The sequence below is a fragment of the Amblyomma maculatum genome, chromosome 7 (genome assembly GCF_055883805.1).
Source record: "Amblyomma maculatum isolate TAMU_Amacu chromosome 7, ASM5588380v1, whole genome shotgun sequence".
NCBI lineage: Eukaryota > Metazoa > Arthropoda > Arachnida > Ixodida > Ixodidae > Amblyomma > Amblyomma maculatum.
This window is the reverse complement of record NC_139350.1, coordinates 34,659,018-34,678,398: the sequence shown is the minus strand read 5'-3', so window position 1 is coordinate 34,678,398 and position 19,381 is coordinate 34,659,018. Positions and strand designations below refer to the sequence as shown.

General features: G+C 44.9%; 1 protein-coding gene across 1 annotated transcript in view; it reads left to right on the top strand.

Moving 5' to 3' along the window:
* The window catches only part of LOC146182955 (condensin-2 complex subunit G2-like), a 145,565-nt gene that overhangs the window by 37,691 nt on the left and 88,493 nt on the right, over positions 1–19,381 (top strand). The window contains exons 8-9 of the mRNA XM_084608985.1: positions 5,285–5,368; positions 13,181–13,273. Of these exons, the coding sequence (XP_084465111.1) occupies positions 5,285–5,368; positions 13,181–13,273 (177 nt within the window). The remainder of the gene's footprint in view (positions 1–5,284; positions 5,369–13,180; positions 13,274–19,381) is intronic.

The window sequence follows — 19,381 nt, the reverse complement described above, 5'->3', positions numbered from 1 at the left end:
ATCCCCTGCGAGGCCCCCAATCACAAGTGAGCCACGCCTCTACCACGCCGCGGACGCCGGAGGCGAAGGCAGCATGGCAAAGGGCAAGCATTCACAAGCAAAACAAGACCAAGATGGCGGCGCTCGGTTCAGCGGCATGGAAATGGCGTGCACGTGAAGTTTGGGTACTTCCATGATGAATTCATCATCATCATCAGCCTGATTATTCCCACTGCAGGGCGAAGGCCTCTCCCATATTTCTCCACTTAACCCGGTTCTGTGCTAGCTGCATCCACTTGACCCCTGCGAACTTCTTAATCTCATCCGCCCACCTAACTTTCTGCCGCCCCCTGCTACGCTTTCCTTCCCTTGGAATCCAGTTTGTTACCCTCAGCGACCATCGGTTATCCTCTCTTCGCACTACATGTCCTGCCCGTGTCCATTTCTTCTTCTTAATTTCTACTAGAATGTCGGTAACTTGAGTTATTTCTCTGACCCACTCTGCACGCTTTCTATCTCTTAATGTTACCCCTACCATTTTTCGTTCCATGGCCCTCTGGGTTGTCCTCAACTTAAGTAGAACTCTCTTGGTTAGCCTCCACGTTTCAGCCCCGTAGGTGAGTACAGGCAAGATGCAACTGTTGTATACTTTCCTCTTGAGCGATACCGGTAAGCTGCTAGTCATAATCTCATGATGAATTAGGCGTAGCGATACCGGTAAGCTGCTAGTCATAATCTCATGATGAATTAGGCGTTCATAATTACAGAAAGGTAGTTTATAATACATATAGCTGAGATATGTACTTTTTGAAAAATCGACTTTTTCGCGATTTTTCGGCTTTCGAAGCCAGTGTCCCTCCTTAAGGAGATCTACTAGCACTTGCATTCTCTCCAGCTAAGACGTGCCTCATGCTTTGGTGGCATCGCTTGGTGCTGCAACTCGAACATAAGTGTCCGTGAATTTCTCAGTGAAACTGAATATAGAGAAAATATGGAGCCTTGACAAAGAGGTCCTGAGCAAGCAAGCAAAAAAGTATCTCGAAGCGCAAACAAGGGTGCTGGACAGCTGTAAACCTGAAAACGAGAGGCAAATCGAAGAAATCGCCATGGAGCAGCGTCTTGTTGAAAAGGGCAACCCAACGTATGCGCCAAGCCACTTTGATTTATTTAGGCCCTAAATTTGAATAGCATGTTCTGAAACATTGAACTCATTTTTCTCCGTTTGTATTTTTGCAAGAACATAACCATTAGGAAAACTACAATTTCCCAACACTTTTGCCAAATGATGCTTTCAGGGTGTTTTCTGAACTAAAGCTTTGTTGGGAACAAGATAAAGTACTTTTTAGATTCCTAATTATTTCATAATTAAAAAAAGATGACATGTAGTCACATATTTGTCAACAGAAAAAATTAAGTTCCTTTTTAAAGTGCTCAGATTATTACAAAAATGTCATAACTAACCTGCAATTGGCCTTATTCTGCACAGTGAACTTTCAGAAGTTACCTAAGCCAAAAATGGTTAGTACATCTTCATGACGTTTCAAATGATAGTTTTCCTACGCTGACACTTGATTACTCATTTTGACAGCTACAACTTTTTTCTAGTTAAGGTGATGAAATTTAGAATATATTCTAATACTAGAACCCCTTTATAGTAAAGTCATTGGGACCGGCAAAAATCTTTACTATATCAGGGCATTTACCATATCAGTTGTTGGTGATGACATATGGTCCTGAAGATGCTGTCTGGTAATTAAATGCCTACTTACTGAACACATTTTGTTGCTTAATGGGAACAAAAAACTAAAATGCCTTCCATCTCTTTTGTCAGTGCGTGCCATTTCTTCAGTTATAAGATTTTTGTTTACACCTTTTAAGCATGAGGGCAAAATGGCTGTTAATATAACAGTTAGATTTCATGTGAAAACCAAAGCTTTGCATGAACACAGAGTGATCTTCCACTGTTTGCCTTGCCAGAGCTGAGAAATGCACGTGGCAGTTAAGCGCTACAAAACCGCACACGCCACTCCTCCACTGCTTTCCATCACTCCTTCGTGCTTTGCGCTGCGCAGTGCTGCAAATGATTGGCCGTTTCTTCCCTATTTCTCACTGCACTTTTACTTTCTCTTTCTGAACGGACTGTGCCGCGTTATTTCCTTGTTTACAGACAGCTTTACATTTTTTCCTGCGTACTGCATGCTTTCCCTCACGGCTTCAAGGCCTACGCAAAGTTGGTTTCTCCTGAGTGCTGCTAAGCGTGACGGTAAAGCCATCAGAAGTAATTTTTTTTTTTATTTGCCTCACGATCCTAGCTAGTGTGCGTGCGACAATTTCATTTTGTGAGAAGTCGTCGCCGCAGCCAGGCGCACTTTACTATAATCGATTTTTACCAAAAATGTCTTTACTATAAAGGGGGGAAAATACACAGTCATCTATGGAAGATGAACTAGGTCTGAAGTTCAACTTTTATTATATCGGAGTTTTTACTACAGTTGAATCCCGCTATAACGAAATTCACGGTGCACGAAAAAAAATTCGTTCTCGCGGAACTTCGTTATCGCAAAAATTTGACGTGAAACGCAGAAAGAATTGCCCAAGCAGCAGCAAAGGCGTTTAATGCCAAAAATCTGTAAGCTTGGTTTGCTTACGCTTCACGGCGAGCAACGCCGTCACGCGATTTTCGCACTCGGTCAGCAAACCCATTGCAACATCGTCGTCTCGGACAGCAACGAAATTCCTGATGACATCAAAAGCGTCCATCACCTGTACGGCGGTTGCCGCAGCCGGCGCTTCCTGTACGTCGTCGTCTTCTTCATCGGAAGAGTCCTTATCATTCCGGGCAGCTTTTATGATCTGCTCATCACTCACATCTTCGTGAACAACAACACAAGCGTCAGCGCCGATGTATTCGTCGAGCTCGAGATTAGGCGGCACGGTTCCTATTTCTCTCAGCGTTTTCCAGGCGGCCGCGATCCCCGGAGCCGGTGACGCCTCTTCGTCGTCGTCTGTAACGCCTGGTGTTAGGCCAGCAGAGTGTACGGGTCGACCTTCGGCAAATCCGGCGTGCCTGAAACAGTTCACAATTACTGAGCGCCCCAGTGTGCTCCAGGCAGCAGACATAATCTGCAGTGCCACGTACAAGTCCACCTTCGTGTCTCGGCCGGTTTCAGTGTTAAAAAGCAGCCGCTGAATTAACCTCCCGCGGTAAGCGCGCTTCAGGCTAAGAATCACGCCCTGATCGAGAGGCTGTAAGACAGACGGGCAATTGGGAGGGAAAAACCTCAGCTCCGTGTTAGTGAGCTTGACTTCGTCGGAGTGATGCGCTGAACAATTGTCCAAAAGCAAGCAAACTTTACGGCCCTGCCGCTTCATGTCGCGGTCGAATGCCATCATCCACTCGGTGAAAATAGCGCGGGTCATCCATGACTTGTTGTTCGCCTTGTACTGCACAGGTAGGCTACGAGTTCCCTTAAAACAGCGCGGCTTGGCACTTTTGCCTATGACTAACGGCGGACGCTTGTCCGAGCCATCCATGTTTGTGCAAAGCAGCACTGTGATGCGTTTTTTGCTGTGTTTGCCGCTGTGACAGCGCTGCCCCTTGAAGTCGAGCGTCCTAGCCGGCAACATCTCGTAGAATAGCCCGGTCTCGTCGGCGTTGTAAATGTCTGCAGGCGCGAAGTTGCTTAAAATTCCGGCCATGTTACTCGCCTTCCAAGCAGCTGCTCCGTCCACGTCTGCTGACATTGACTCGCCGCACAACACTTTTCCAACGATGTTATGGCGGGCCTTGAAACGGTTTAGCCAGCCAATGCTGGCTTTAAAATCATCAATGCCAAGTAGGCATGCATAGTTCAAGGCTTTCTGCTGGACGATGCTTCCGGACAGGGGGACGTTGCTGGCTCGTGCTTCCACAAACCACGCATGCACTGCTTTGTCCAACTCTTCATGGAGGGGCCGCGTCACCTTTTTGTGCTTCGAGGATGTGCCTGAAGCAAGTGCCATTCTCACGCTGTCCTTATTGCCTAGAATCGTTGACAGCGAACTTGCAGGAATTCCGAAGTCTTCAGCAATTGCCGCTTTCTTCCTTCCGCTTTCTGCTTGGGCAATTATTTGAGCTTTTTGCTCAAGGGAAAGAGTTTTGCGTTTTTTCACTTGCGTTGCCATCGTGTCCTGCGGATGAAAACTCGTCGTTGTCGAAGAGAAAGGCAGCGAGTGAACAACGCGACCACGACACAAAGCCAAAATGGCGGAACTGCAATCACGTGATTTCATGCTTAATGTGGCTTTGGATTTGACTTGGACTTCTCGCCAATAAAACTAGTTTCGGTTTCGATTTTGAACGCGAAAATTTCGTTGAAGCGGAAACGCTCTGCAAAAATGGTTCGTTGTGCAGAGAAATTTAGGCCATTAATTCTTATAGGATACTCGCGGGGAATAAAAAATTATTCGTTGTCGCGGAAATTTCGTTGTGGCGGTATTCGTTGTGGCGGGATTCAACTGTATATCTGAGTTTACTATAGCGGGGCACTATGAGGAAGATAAGGCATCCCTGAAAGGTTTGTCAAAATTTCGTTCAACAGATCAAAAGTTGTCCCTTTAAGCGTCCGTCCCCCCTGACAAAATTTGCTAATTTATAGTCGATCTGAATGTGCTCCAAAATGCAGATATTAGGGCTCCAAAATGATTTCTGCTATCAGAATGCAGAACATAGGTACGCTCCAGAACCTGCTTTGGCAGTCAAACTGGTGGTCAAGATTATTGGCCTAGTGACATTCCAGATGGGGTTTGAACAGTCGCGATGGGCATACTGTAATGGAGGTGAAATAAGATAGCTCCCATACATTGAGGCATTTGTGAATGCTGGAAAACGGGGTAAAAAGGGGGTAAAAAGCAGATGGATTCAAGTGCTCCGTAGCTTCTCTTTTGTGCATGTTTTCACAACACCAGCTACTTTGTGAGGCTGTGCCTCAACCAGCCACTTCACGCCATACTGTTCAAACCACTTTTATCACAACTGCAAACTATTACTTGATCGTGTGCTCAGTGTGTTTCATGTATTGTAGTGCTGTGCCCATCTGAGCTGCAGAAGCTCCCCTTTTGTTTTCGAAGCTCTCGGCCACCCATTGCATGCTATCATGGGGGGAGTAAAGCACATTTCATTGGGTAATTGGATGGCCCGATGTCAGGAGTGGCTTCAGCAATGTTTGCTGCAGAACTGCATAATTGTGGTTGATTGTCGTTTTGTGTGTGACGATGGTGCCTTCTTTGTTTGGCTCAAGCTTTTCATGCCACTGTGTCATTGCAGATTCTGGAACGCAACTTGCAGGAATTCATGCACTGGACCGTGTTTGGGGAACTTACCATCATGCATCATGAGAAGTTGTTCAAGGTGCTCTTTTTAACTTTTACTTTATGAAATTGTTCATGGCAACTTTAGAGAGTATGCCACAAAATGTTTTTTTGCCCTTCATTTAACTACAGTGTGTCCAGCTGATGACTAAGTTTGCATTGTAACACAGACTTTTTTGTTGAGAAAATGGCCTGTGGCTGAATGCTTGCGAGCCCCAAAGGCTGACCGTAAAGTTACAGGCGCTTTGCCTAAATGAGCCGGGCATTCCGTTTTTCTGTGATCCACTGCATGACTGTTGCTGTAGTTTCTCCATTGACCCTATTTATTATTCCAGGCTGGGTGAGCATAGCACCTTTTCATATCATTAGTTTCTTATCTGCAGTAAAGTTGCTGTCTAGTAAAGTCACTGGGACCAGCAGTTGGCCCCACTGTAGTCATAATGGGTTCATTGGCACTTTGTGGTTTCATTGTCATAGCCATTGCTTAACCCTGGCTTCAGCTATTGCATGATGCCGGTATGCTTCCTACCACTGCATAGCTCAGAGACATTGTAAGATTCCATTTGGCAGGAGGCAGTTTCAGTCTAGGTTGAAATTGGAGTTGGCTTTTGCAATTTCTTGTCACAATTTGACACAACTGCCCTTGGAATTAACCAATTCATGGGAATTGGCTCAGAATGTGTCGTGCATAATCAAATTTTTGAATTACAGTAAAACCCTGGGTATACATACTTAGTTGGCGGGGACGCAGCAAAAGTACATACTATCCGGCAGTATGCCTTTACCGATTACAACAAATTCCATTGCTCACCCTCCAAAAGTGAAGAAAAACCAAGCACTGTAAATTTCCCGTGAATACACGTACGTGCACTTTATTCCCGTCTTGCCGACCAGAATTCTGTCATTCAGTTGGGCTCAAAATCAGCGAGACCGCGACAAGCTTGTCCCATCTTCTCAGCGAACGCGGTCATAACAGTTAATGGGGAGTTTTAGAATAGGGGTACCCAAGGCTTGGGGCCTCCAAGAAAATAGCGTGCCGCGGCGCAACGTGCTAGCAGAGCGACGAGCTTTAGAATAGGGGTTTTCCCGACGCAGCGAAGCCACGCTTGCGTTCGTCGATTGCAGTGCCCGACAGCAAACCATGAAAACGCATTTAAATATATAAAAGCCAGCAACGCTATTTCTTTCATCAGAAAGTGCTATCATTATAAAAAATATATTAGAACTGCCAAAACCGTTCTCATCAGACAAGACAAAATGAGCTAATAGTCAATCCAGGCTGAATCGGGAAACCTCATTTGAACCTTCCGCTCGCAAGCCTAGCAGTTTGGTAAATCCAGAAGCAATCAGAAAATATGGGGTGTTTTATTGCTAAAATTTGGTGGTGCGGGCATCATGAGACATAGCATAAGCTTTGTTGGCCTTTCGTTTACTGTGAACGCGTGACACCGTGGAGCGGTAACAATGAATGTGTGCCGAGGCGAGCGGCCGCCACTTGGCCGGACGCCGCCATGTTGCCGTAACCCAAGTGATCCAACGGCGGCTTGGGGCGAACGCTATTTTCGAAAAATAGGGGCCGCCCCAGCGTTGACATAAAGCCCCAAGCGTGCCTTACATTCTGTGCATGCGCATTTTGAAGCCGCGAGCTCTTTAAGAGCCCCAAAGCTTGGGCCCCCCTATTATAAAACTCTCTAATGCCTGAGCGGCTTCCGTCACAGTAGGACCGGAATCTGCTCTTTCCAAGTCATTGCCGCTGTCCTCATTCTAGATATCCTCATCGATTTGGGGAGGGGCACAGTGCTGCCCGTTCACACACACACTCGCGCAACAACCGCTTCGCAAAGCACCACATCTCAATACAGACGATACAATCACCTGTTGCGCACCACATCCACAAAGAAAGGAAGGAAGGTGGGCTACGTTGCAACTGCATGCATAGTGCGTAGTCACGTGGGCGGGCTGGGTTACTGTGATGGTTACTGCAATAGGGCTGCCAACAATATCGAAGCAGCCGACGATTCCCGGGCTGCCTATTGAAATGGACATCATCGCGGCGAACAGTGTTTGTTGGAACATGGTCAAAATATCTGCGTACTTTCTAGTACACTATATATTTGTACCTCCGGGAGTCTGCACATTCGCTTTTTGGAAAGGTGAATACGTTTTGCGTCGCAGCACGGCGTCAGCCTAACTGCAACGAAAAATGCGTATTAACAGGTAGGCACTTCTCGAGCCACTACGCCTTAAGGGGGGACCCTGGTCTTAAGGCAATATTTTTTATTTACTGGTAGATTTTGATGAAAGTTGCACCATTTATGTAGCTTTTTGTGCTGATTTCAAATATGCACAATAATTTTATGTAAGCCATTTAGTTCTGAAGATATTGAGCACTTTATGTGCTTTGTTTGGAGGTGAGCTGTCAGTAAAACTACAGGCGTTATAATGAAAACTGACTTATCAAATCAATTTAGAACACACAGAGAATGCAAAAATCGAGATTGAATGTCCTGGTTCCATTTTAACCAAAGTTACAGCTTGTCAAAGTTCAGAGAACAAAAAGCCACCTTGACACTCCAGAAAACATGTAATTTTTTAACTTTCCTGATTAGATACCACAAATTCATTTATATTTTTGCACTGTACATGAGTTTACCTTTCTGGTGCAAAAGGAATTATAGCAATACCATAAGTAGAACCAGAGATATCGTACCTCCAAACATGTACCATCCTCAATATTTGATTTTGAGAAATTGATGACAAACGTGTTGACAAATTTTTGAAGCACCAAAGCTAACAGTAACTCATTAAAGTGGGTTCTGACTAGCTTATGATGTCAATGCATCATTTACCATCGATATAATTCGGCCTCAAAGAATGAAATTTCCGGCGAACGGAACGCACGGTCCGGAGGCCGCCACCAAGACGAGTGCGTTTGCATCGTGACCTCCTCAAAAGTTGGTGCCAAGTTCTGGCGCGCGATCGCCATTCTCACGTTGATGCTGTAAACGCAGTCGGCCTGCAACTAATGATAAGCGACTGTTGCTCGTCTTGCACCGCGTAGCATTCAGAAGAAAGTTTATTTCGACAAGATTTGGGATTCCGCGCAATCTTCTCTATGTTCCACGTGTCGCGGGACGCTGCTTCGCGACTGCCACGGTGGCTGGTCGCGGCACTGCCTCACAGGGCGATATATCCCGGCGTTAAAAGCTGCACTTGCTTGTCTGCACCATCACGATTCCATACGCGGCAGATCGTGCCGCTTTTCGCTGTCGCACTGAGCACGACCGACTATGCTACGCCGTTATCAGGCCATCGCGGACTGGTTGTCGGCGCTTCGTCATTGATTGCAGATAACCAGCTGCAGCGATGCAGCGTCCCCGGCGCGTTTATCTCCTCTCGCTACTTCTTTTTTAGGCTAATAACGAAGCGTGAATCTTAATATTGCGCATTTCGCGTTATGGTTACGAGGAGGAAACGGTGCTAGGCCGACTAGGCCTAAAGGAGAGACCTTTTCAAAATGGCGCTGGAACGCGAGCAGTCGACGCTGCCAGCCAACCAAAGCTCGCCATTTTGCTCACGTGCGGGGGGAGTCCAATAGCGGGGCGTGTTTCACGTGACTTTGTTCCTTTGTTTTCCGCTTCGGTGGGCTCGCTCATGGTCACCAACCGAGATATAGGAATGGCCTGAATCGCGATCTTTCAAATGACACCAAGATTATGCCAGCGGATCGCGTATTTCTCGAACTGCGGGAGATCGAAATTCGGCGCGATTCTGGTCTTTGGAACGCTGTAACGCACAAATTAGGCTATATTTTTCAGCGAAGCTTCGGAGATAGCTGCGGAAAGATCTCAGAATTGCAAAAACGGGAAGATTGAAAATCCGATTTTCTGACCGATTTTCGGCTGCAAAGACCCGGGTCCCCCCTTAAGCGGTCAACCAATACATGGGTTTCAATAGCGGCTGAGCAGGGGAATCTTCACAACTACTTTTTAACCGCAATTACTTGGTAAGCAGGTACATATTGATGAGGCTTCGCTGTAGCATTTGGCCAAATTGAGTGTTTTACTGTAGTATCTCAACAATTAAAAAGCTTCATAACCGCTTGAACAGGCTCCCGAATTTTACAGAGCAGAGCAGCCAAGCTGCTCTCCCGATTTGTTCAAATTAAGGTTCAGTCGGGAGCAAAGGTGGTATACAATACGCAGCTGGTGGTAGAGCTCTGGTGGAACTCCGTCTAGCGACATCGTCAGGGAGAGTGACACGTTTATGTCGATTTAATGAAGTACCGCCAAGATTGTGTTGATCTTGGGTAGCTGTTGGTAGATGGCATTGCAATGCAGCTTTCCTGGTCTCTGCCTCCACCACGTTTGGAACAAAAAAAATATCTCGTGGTGTCACGAAAAACATTCGTGTCACCCGTTATTCCAAAATGAACATGGTCCATATGCAGAAGCATGTGTAGATAGCATGGATCTGTTTGTGGCTGAGGCAATTCAGATATGGCCACGCACCACCACTGCTCACTGCTCGCAGTGCATACCCAATCACTGATAATTGCATGTGCCTAGGGCTAGTGCCGGTGTTTGGGGGGTCCAGATGCAGCACTTGGACATTCATGCAATCCGCGGTGATGCAAGGCACCAGACCTTCCAAAATTCTGCACTTTATGCACAGTGCATTCGGGCGAAAGGATTTTACAAATTCATATATCAGGAGTATGTATCAACTATGATCCTATCTTCGAGATGGTGCTATATTTTAAGTCCCACGTTTTCCACCTGTTCAATGCATTTTGTGGCGCTGATGTGATATCGACTGACATTTTCGGCCAAACGTTAACCAAGGCAAAAAGAGAACAGTGCAGCAGTGACTGTTTTTTGCATTCCCATCAGTGCTCTGTTGCGTGCACACTGCTGGGAGCGTCGAAGCAGAACTGCTAAAAAGTGGTGAGGGCCTCCCTGGCATCCTTCACGGTGTGACATGTTTAGTGCGGAGGCCCCTAATGAGCAAGCTGTGTTCGAGCTTTACCGCACGATGCACTAAAAGTCACTTGATGAGAGGAGAGCACATTCTGAGAACAGTGGAAAAATCATGGGGATGGAAGCTTGGAAAACGCGCAGTCGGCTAGCTGGCTGACAGCTGCAGTCTCCGCAGGCTGGCACGCAAAGCTCGGGAAAGCGAAGTTGAAACTAAGTAGTTGGCCTATTACCGGAGATGAGGCCATTCATGTTTTGTCCAGCTTGTCATTGTGCGCATGTCAGAGGGGCACAGTCCACTCCGCAGCATGCAGTGCAGGCTTGAGGAGGGCTGTTTTGGTGATCGCTTACGGTGCCAGTTGTCTGCGGCCTTACCGCCACAAGATTCTTAGCGCCCATTTGACACCCCAGCTTTACATGGGTGTTGGCTGGGACCGTTCCGACTGTAAGACTTAATTACCTGTATTATCAGTAAGAGTTGGCATATAATTATTCGTGCAAAAGTTGAATTAATGAGCATTTAGTTGCTTCATGCATGTCTGTGTTTGCGCTAGTGTTTCTCGACGCACCGCTCTGTGCCAAATTTTTTCTTGTGATTGAGATGCTGGAAAACAGTCATTGTAACCGTGTGCGCAACGAGCCTTTGGAAGCCATAGGAAACAGGCATTGAACAAAAACCAGAAGGGGCCGGCCACATGCCATCGGGACATGCGTTAGTGCCAGACCTGTTGCAACGAACATCAACCACGCTCCCCGATGTCGACACCGCGGGTACAAATTGCCGCGCGAATTGCATCCCGTATCACGTTGCACCTCATGTTGATGCCGCTGGTACAGAGTTGGTTAAACAACCTGTGGCGAGATCGCGAAGACGCGAGCGGTCAAATGCTCCAGCGTCGCAACGGACGCCACCTATGATGGGGCTCGGGCCTCCTTGGCTCCAGACCGCTAGTTCCCCCCCAAGCAACCGTTTTCAGGGTTCACAATACTGTCTTTTGAGTTGGACACCCTAGCCCTGTGCTCTCTTTGGCTAAAAAAAAGTCCGCCCATAACTTACTGAAACTTTTTGGTAATTTCATCATGTACACATTTTCAACATTTTTAAAAAAATGTTTCCTTTGGTGGAACAAGACACTTTTTATTTTGTTTTGCAGGGGGACAGATAGGGAACACTGAAATAAAATCTGTAGTTGAAGATTCCTCCCAAAATTTTCTGCAAAACTTGAAATGCAGTTTTCTCAACTTCATATTTTATGCCAACATGAATAGCCTTATGGGACTTCTCCTTATGTTCTTGTGGCACAATTTTAATAAGTATTATACCGTTGAATTTAGGAAGAATTGAACTGTGGAGCTATGCTATTTTTATCTTGCTAAATTGAATATATCCAATTCTGGGGACAGTAATGTCAGCTAATTATATTTTAAAATTATGGGGCATCGGTATAATTGGACATTTTTATATGATGACGTACCTCAGTGACAATATAAATAGCATAGCTCTACATGGCAGATCTTTGGCTACAGCTAAATTTTAATCTGAAACAAATAATATTGAGGGAAAGTGTCTTAATGGTTCATAAGAAATTACTTAATTAGGCATCAGTTTTGTTACCATATTATGAGAACTGAGATATAGTGAAACAAATTAATTTTTTGAAAAGAGCAGGAAGAAATACATATAGATGCCGAATTTCGTTACAATATCGAATTCCCAGTGGCATATGCTGTCTTGGAATTGGATTGTCCTCGATATCTTCAGTTTTAGTTGATGTATTCAGAATCCAAAGAAAGTTTCAGAAATGGGAAGAATGCGATTTTTGGTGGCAAATATCACATTTCAGGTGTCTGCTGTATCTTATGTGGTAAAACTTCAAATGCAGTTTTCTCAATTTCATATTTTTGGTCAGTTTCCTCAGCCTTACACAGGGTTTTGATAATTTCTTTTTGGTTCACAAAATTAACATTGTTACCATTTTCTTCGGAAAGGAATGAGGTACCGATGACATTCTTACTTTTTTTGTTTAGATCGTGCATAAATAGCAATTTGCAATTAGCTTAACAAATTTCAGTGTCATATACTGCAACCTTTTACTCTCAACAGTATATCAGGATGACATGTCTTTAGAAATAAAAACGAAGAATGCCATTGGGTATGGGAGCTCTCTGGCTGTCACTTCATGTAAGTAAAAGCAACAAAATGGAATGAGAAAGTTCATTAATGGTGCGTAAGAAATTATCTAATTGCACTGTAGACTTAGTAGAATAACTTTTGATCTAAAACCACCAGCTCAATTATGATGACATTTTTGGAATCGGGAGGTAAAAACACATATGTATGCAAAGCTTCACGAGGTTCTACCCATAAATAACAGTTAGTTTTAAGACCTCGTCCCCCCTTAACTATGCCAACCTAACATGGAGGCGTTTCTTTGAGCATGTGACCGGTGCCAGAACACCCTGACATAGCAGCACATTATTCAAATTATTGTTGTGGAACTGACTTGCGTTCGCCGGCCTTTTTACATAAATACTTCTCTGGAGCATGGCCAGACCAGATAGTGCAGTTTGAATATCTGTTAATTCAAATTGTCAAGGTTCGAAATGACGAGTTTCCGCTGTAATATTAACACCTGGTGGTTTCTTCTGTGTAACACTGAATGAAATGCGACAAAGGGCATCTAGTGTAATATACAGCACGAAGGCCGACGAACTCATTCAGTTCATGGGAGATAGAATGTCACTCGACGATATGTGTCGATACAGTGTCATTCTTGCCCCTTGTATCCATCCTTGGATTTCTGGTGATTCTGTGGGAGTCTATGTGAGCTTCTGTATACATTCTTTTTGGCCAGAAATTATTTTTTTGTTTGCAGTTCCTAAAAGTGCTGCACGCCGCAAGGAAGGAGAGAGGCATTGCTGTCATGCTCTGCAGATGCTACTTGCCCATTTTGTGGCGGTCCCTCAAGGTGAGAAACCTTCCTACACGAGGATGACAGTAGTTTGGTGGAACTTGAGGTGTACAACCGTTGGGTATGTTGGGGTTAGGAGAGTGAACACTACTGTATAAACCGTATATAGGTCAAGCCAAACCCCCTTAGCTTGAAGTGAAAAAAAAAGAGAAAATAGCCGCTTCCTGCTGGAGCAGGTAACGCTTGTTGCAAATGATTTCTTCTGCTTTCGAACGCAGTGAGCTAGGCCTTTGGAAAAAAAATTGGCTGGGGCTTAGCTAAGGTTAAGCCTGAACATCTCCAAGCGAAAAGCTTGGGTGATGCTTATGGTTTAGCTTATGGTTATGCTTTATGATTTAGCCTATGGTTATGCTTTATGATTTAGGCTATGGTTATGCTTATGGTTTAACTTATGGACATGCTAATGGTTTAACTTATGGCTATGCTTCAGGCGTTTCAGACTGTTTTGCTGCGCCATTTAGCGAGGCGTTCTTCTCGTTGTTCGGGTGTCTCGGACGCTCGTTGAGCTTTCAGCCTTTCATTTCTTCGCTCCTTTTCAGCCAACTCCCGTAGTAGCATTTCTGTATCGGTAGTATGTATCGGTGGCATGTTAAAGACGTTTCGTGTCTACTGTTATTTCAGTGCCATGTTTACGGCTAGCACGGCGCTATGCTTTCGTGCATAAAAACTGTGGATGCTTGGTAAAGAAAGTTGAGAGAAAAGGGGGTCGTATTGGAGGGCTATGGAGTAATTTCGACCACCTGGGGATGTGTGCTGTGCGATGTCGGCGCAAGTTAAGGGGGGACCCGGGTCTCAGCAGCCGAAAATCTGTCAGAAAATTGGATCTTCAATCTTCTCGTTTTCATGATTGTGAGATCTTTACACAGCGTTCCAAAGCGTTACAGCGTTCCAAAGACGAGAATCTGCGCGTGTGGCCCTTCAAACTGAGGTCAAATTGTGCCGAATTTCGATCTCCCGCAGTACAAGAAATATGCGATCCGCGGGCATAATCTTGGTGTCGTTCGGAAGATCGCGATTCAGGCCATTTTTATATCTCTGTTGGTGACCATGAGCGAGCCCACCGAAGCGAAAAACAAAAGAGCAAAATCGCGTGAAACACGCCTCGCTGTTGGAATCCCACCGCACGTGAGCAAAATGGCGAGCTTTGGTTGGCTGGCGGCATCGACTGCTCGCGTTCTGGCGCCATTTTGAAAAGGTCTCTCCTTTAGGCCTAGTCGGCCTAGCGCCATTCCCTCATCGTAACCACAACGCGAAATGCGCAATATTAATATTCACGCTTCATTATTAGCCTAAAAAAAAAGTAGTGAGAGAAGGTAAACGCGCCGGGGACGCTGCATCGCCGCATCTGGTTATCTGGAATCAATGACGAAGAGCGTCGGCGACGAGTCCGCGATGGCCTGATAACGGTGTAGCAAAGCCGGTCATGCTCAGTGCGACAGCGAGAAGCGACATGACCTGTCGCGTAAGGAATCGTGATGGTGCAGATGAGAGAGTGCAGCTTTCAACGCCAGGATAGATCGCCCTGTGAGACAGTGCCGAGACGTTTTTTCACGTTTTTCATCAATTCCTCAAAATCAATATATTTAGGACTGTACATGTTTGGAGGTGCGATATCTCTGGTTCTACTTATGATATTGCTATAATTCCTTTTGCACCAGAAAGGTAAACTAATGTACAGTGCAAAAATATAAATGAATTTGTGGTATTTAATGAGGAAAGTTTTAAAAAATTACATGTTTTTTGGAGTGTCAAAGTGGCTTTTTGGTCTCTGAACTTTGACAAGCTGTACCTTTGGTTAAAATGGAACCATAACATTCAAACTTTATTTTTGCATTCTCTGTGTGTTCTAAATTGATTTGTTTGATACGTCAATTTTCATAACTCCTGTAGTTTGACTGACAGCTCACCTCCAAACAAAGAGCATAAAGTGCTCAATATCTTCAGAACTAAATGGCTTACATAAAATTATTGTGCATATTTGAAATAAGCACGAAAAGCTGCATAAATGGTGTAACTTTCATTAAAATCTACCAGTAAATAAAAAATATTGTCTTAAGACCAGGGTCCCCCCTTAAAGGGGGGACCCTGGTCCAGGGAAAGGACCTTTTAAGCAAAGGAGCCCACTGTTTCGATCTGGTACCGGAGACAGTCTGTGCAAAATTTATTTAAGAAAACAAAAATAAAGCTTCTTAGCGTACGTGTTCCACGGAATGCGAGCGATCGAAGCAGAGCGGCAAGGCGCAGTAACGTGTTGAAACTGGCCCGCGTTGGACTCGAAAGCCTCCAACGGCGGCCGACACAGTGTATTCACATCGCAGACGTGTTTTACGCCCGGAAGCAATATCAAACTCATTCATGGATGCATATTTGAGCAGTGTATTAAGGAATTCGCTGGAGCATAGAGGGAAATTAGAAGCAGCAACGAGAATTTTGTCCTCTGTAACTACACTGCCGTTCCTGTTCGCAAGAAGTTAAAGCAGCATGCAGAACTGCTTTACAAAGTAAAACTGTAATGTAGGCAGCGTCTACAAGTCCATCCTTTTTTTTTTCTTGCTCTGGATGACTGAATGCGAGCATACAGCACGAAAACGACAGCACAAAAGACGCTGCTAGTGTAACGAGCAGCAGCCGCAGCATCCTGGTCGACTCACTCAACCCTTTAGCATGGCTTCATGAGGCATGGTTTGCTGAAGGTCCGATATATGGCAGTAATTTTGCATTAGGTTTATAAAACTGAATTTCAAGGCTCGCTTTTGTAGAGAAACCTACCCATGTGCCATTAACACTGGTAGTTTTTGTGTGGTGCATCTTTTTTTGCAGTTGCCAGAACATGCTTCATACTAAAGTGTCTAATATTAAAATTTAGAGTAGGAAATTTTCTTCCTAATGTACTAGTCTCACCCAACATATTTGCTCATGAAGCTGGGAAACATTTTTTTTCATGAAAAAGCTGCAAAAATGTTTTTGAGATTTTGAGATAATGAAGATTGTGCTAGCAGGCAAAGCAATGCAGAGGTTGGCATCCGGTGGTAGCGTGGCGCAAAGCACATCTGTGCGACCATTGGCAAGTGACAGCTCCTGAAAGGTGGCACCCTAAGACGATACTTCCCGAGAACTGGGTGACCTTTATAACACATAGGATATTTTTAGGTCGGCGCGTGGCAGTTACGAAATCTTTTGGAGAAGAAAGCAAAACTTGTTAGCAGATTCTGTTGGTTGTCCTGGGTTTCGTTTGATGCTGCTTCGCTGTCCTGGCTGAAACATGATGAACTGAAGTTATATTCCCTGTCACTGCTCCTATCTTCGCCCGAAAACTTATCCTTAGACATATTAGACTTGGAAGAAACAGTGTTACACGGAGCAGCTGCACACTGTTTTGCCATCATGATGTAAACAATGCACGCATGTCACTTGACCCAGCTGCGAGGAGGGGAGGGGATGGGGAGAAATTCAATTGCGCGGTACAAAGGTGAAGCAGAAAAGAAGCAGATCTGAGATATTAGTCTCTCTGCTACTGACTGGGTGGCTCTAGATTGTTCAGGAGGACTTTGAAAGGGGGAAAATTAGAATTTATTTTACCATCAGCAGTCTTTCGATGGGAATAACCGTGTTGAGGAAATTAAGAGGTGGGGGGGGGGGGGGGGGGTAGGGCTAGGTAGGGTAACTTTTAAACCACTCTGCTGATCTTGATGACTTGTTTGCTTTATGCTCATGCCATTAAAACAACCGAGATTTCAATGTCGTTTTTTTCCCTTACACCCGAGGTTCAGTGGTTAGGACACTGGACTGCTAAACCCAAGAACGCAGATCTGATGCTGGTTGCGGTGGCCGCTTTTCGATGGAGGCAAAAAGTAAAAGCGCTCTTGTGCTGTGCGATGTCGGTGCACGTTGGAGAACCTCAGGTGGTCAGTGCTGTCCCTCATATCCCGAGTACTTTGGGACATTAAATCATATACGTATCGCCTGAGTTACTTTGATATGTTAAACCTCATATACGACGCCAAACCAGTGTCATATTTTTGCATATTTAGTGTGAGAGAAATTGTTCTTGTTGGGATGAGCTAGTGAGTGTCTCATTTTGGAATTATAATTTTAAATATATTGTAATTTTTTCACTTCTTTTGGCAAAAGTGGCACTGAGAAAGATGGTTGTATAGGATAAGGGAGGAGATTGCTGATTTTTGACTGCTTTTTTCTAACTAGCACAAATGAGACCAACTTAGTGTTTTTTTTTTTCCTTTCATTTCTTTAACTGGGCCTATGGTAGCAAAGAGCGCAGAAATGGCACTGATAGCAACCAGATAATGCATTATCTGTGCTTATCTGAGGTTGAGGTGGGAATATTTTGTTTATGCCATGTAACTGGTACAGAAAAAGTGTTTCATTAAAGGGGGATGAGAGTCTTAGAATAGTAAAAAAATGGACAAAAAAATTGATTTGGAGACACATTTTCAGAATGTTTGTACCTTCAAGCACTGGTCTTTAAAACGCAGAATTTGATCAAGAACTGCAATAAAACTTGCTTTTAAAACTCGATTGGAGCCACGAAATGGCCCAGAAGGAGCAAAATTCAAAATTCCCGCGCGCATTGCGGGCACAGCTGCTGGCCGATCACCGCCACCTTGAGCTTGTTTTGAAGCTTGTTTCTTTGTGCACATTTAGCGGCATGTCAAAATGGCACCACTCAAGCAGAATGATTGCCCATGAAGGAAAAGAAACATCATAGGTTTTCCGAAAGCCGTTCTCAGCTGCTGATTGGCTGGCGCGCACACTCGCGAGGAGAGCTCTGCGTCTCGCTCTTCCGATTGGTCACTATGATTGGCGCCATATTCTTTTTTGTTTAGTTTGGCACTGCGGCAGCCGCTGTGCACGTTTCTTTCGTGCTCTTGCGATCATATCAGGCGCTCTCGCAGTCGGCACTATCTTTTGGACGTACGAGAGTCAAGAGCATATAAAAAAAAGAGAGAGAGCGTCCTGGGAATACGCCGCTGAAGAACAACGGTGCACTGTCAGGGTCGCATGTTGTGTCCGATGTGGCATGTCCGGCAGCACAGAATAGTCACCGAGCGCTTCGAGACACATTCAAGCCAGCATGAATATGTTGTACTGCTCAGTTGATACTGATCAACTCCATCGATGCTGCCGTTTGCAGCTTTTTCATTGCATCACACTTCTGACAAGTGATATGGACAGCGCGAAATTGTCAGAGTTCCTCAACCACAAATTTCGCGATCAAGTTTTTTTTTTTTTTTTCCCCCGCAGGGTGTGTAATAAGTGCGGCGAAAGAGAAATTTCGCACCGCAGAACACAATGTAGAGCGAATAAAGCTTTTTCGCCAGAAAATGACTGCATCTGCTGCACAGCAAAATTTAGGACAGTGACCAATTTATTAGGTCAATTTGAGAACTATATGCCAATGTGTGTTGGTCCTTGTGAAAGTTCATTAATGTGATGATACTATGTTATTGCACGATTTTAAGTAATCCTTTACCTCGTAGGGCACTGGAACAGATATGGGAAGGGAAAAATGTTTCTTACTCCTTACCTGCTGGTGTGGCGCAGTGGTTATGGTGCTCGCCTACTGTTCCCAAGGATGCGGGAATGAATTCCTGCCTCGGCGGTCGCTTTTCGGTGGGGGCGAAAAGCTAGGCTCCTGTGCGATGTCGCCAGGTGGTCAAATTTTCGGAGTTCTTCACTACGGTGTCTCTCATAGCCTGAGTCCCTTTAGGACGTTGAACGCCGCAAGCCAAACCTTTCTCACGCTGGTTTTAGGGGTAGTACATGGCTTTTGACAAGCTTTTCCAATATTGGCGCGATGGTGCTGTCACATATTTAGTATGGACTTTCTTTTGAAGAGCAGAGCTACACACTGATGCCATTCACATTGTTGTAGCTGCGTTCTAGACAAATTACAGTTGTCTGAAACTCCAAATGCGTTTCTCATTTCGGTGTTTTTGGGCACTTTGCAGGTTGTATCACATTTCCAGACCGAATTCAGCGTTAATAATTTGAGTGCAGGTGCTCGAAATGATAAAAGTTCCGAAAATGAGTTTGTCTCAGAATTGATTTTTGAACATTTTTGTCTCCCGTTAACTCTATGGCTGT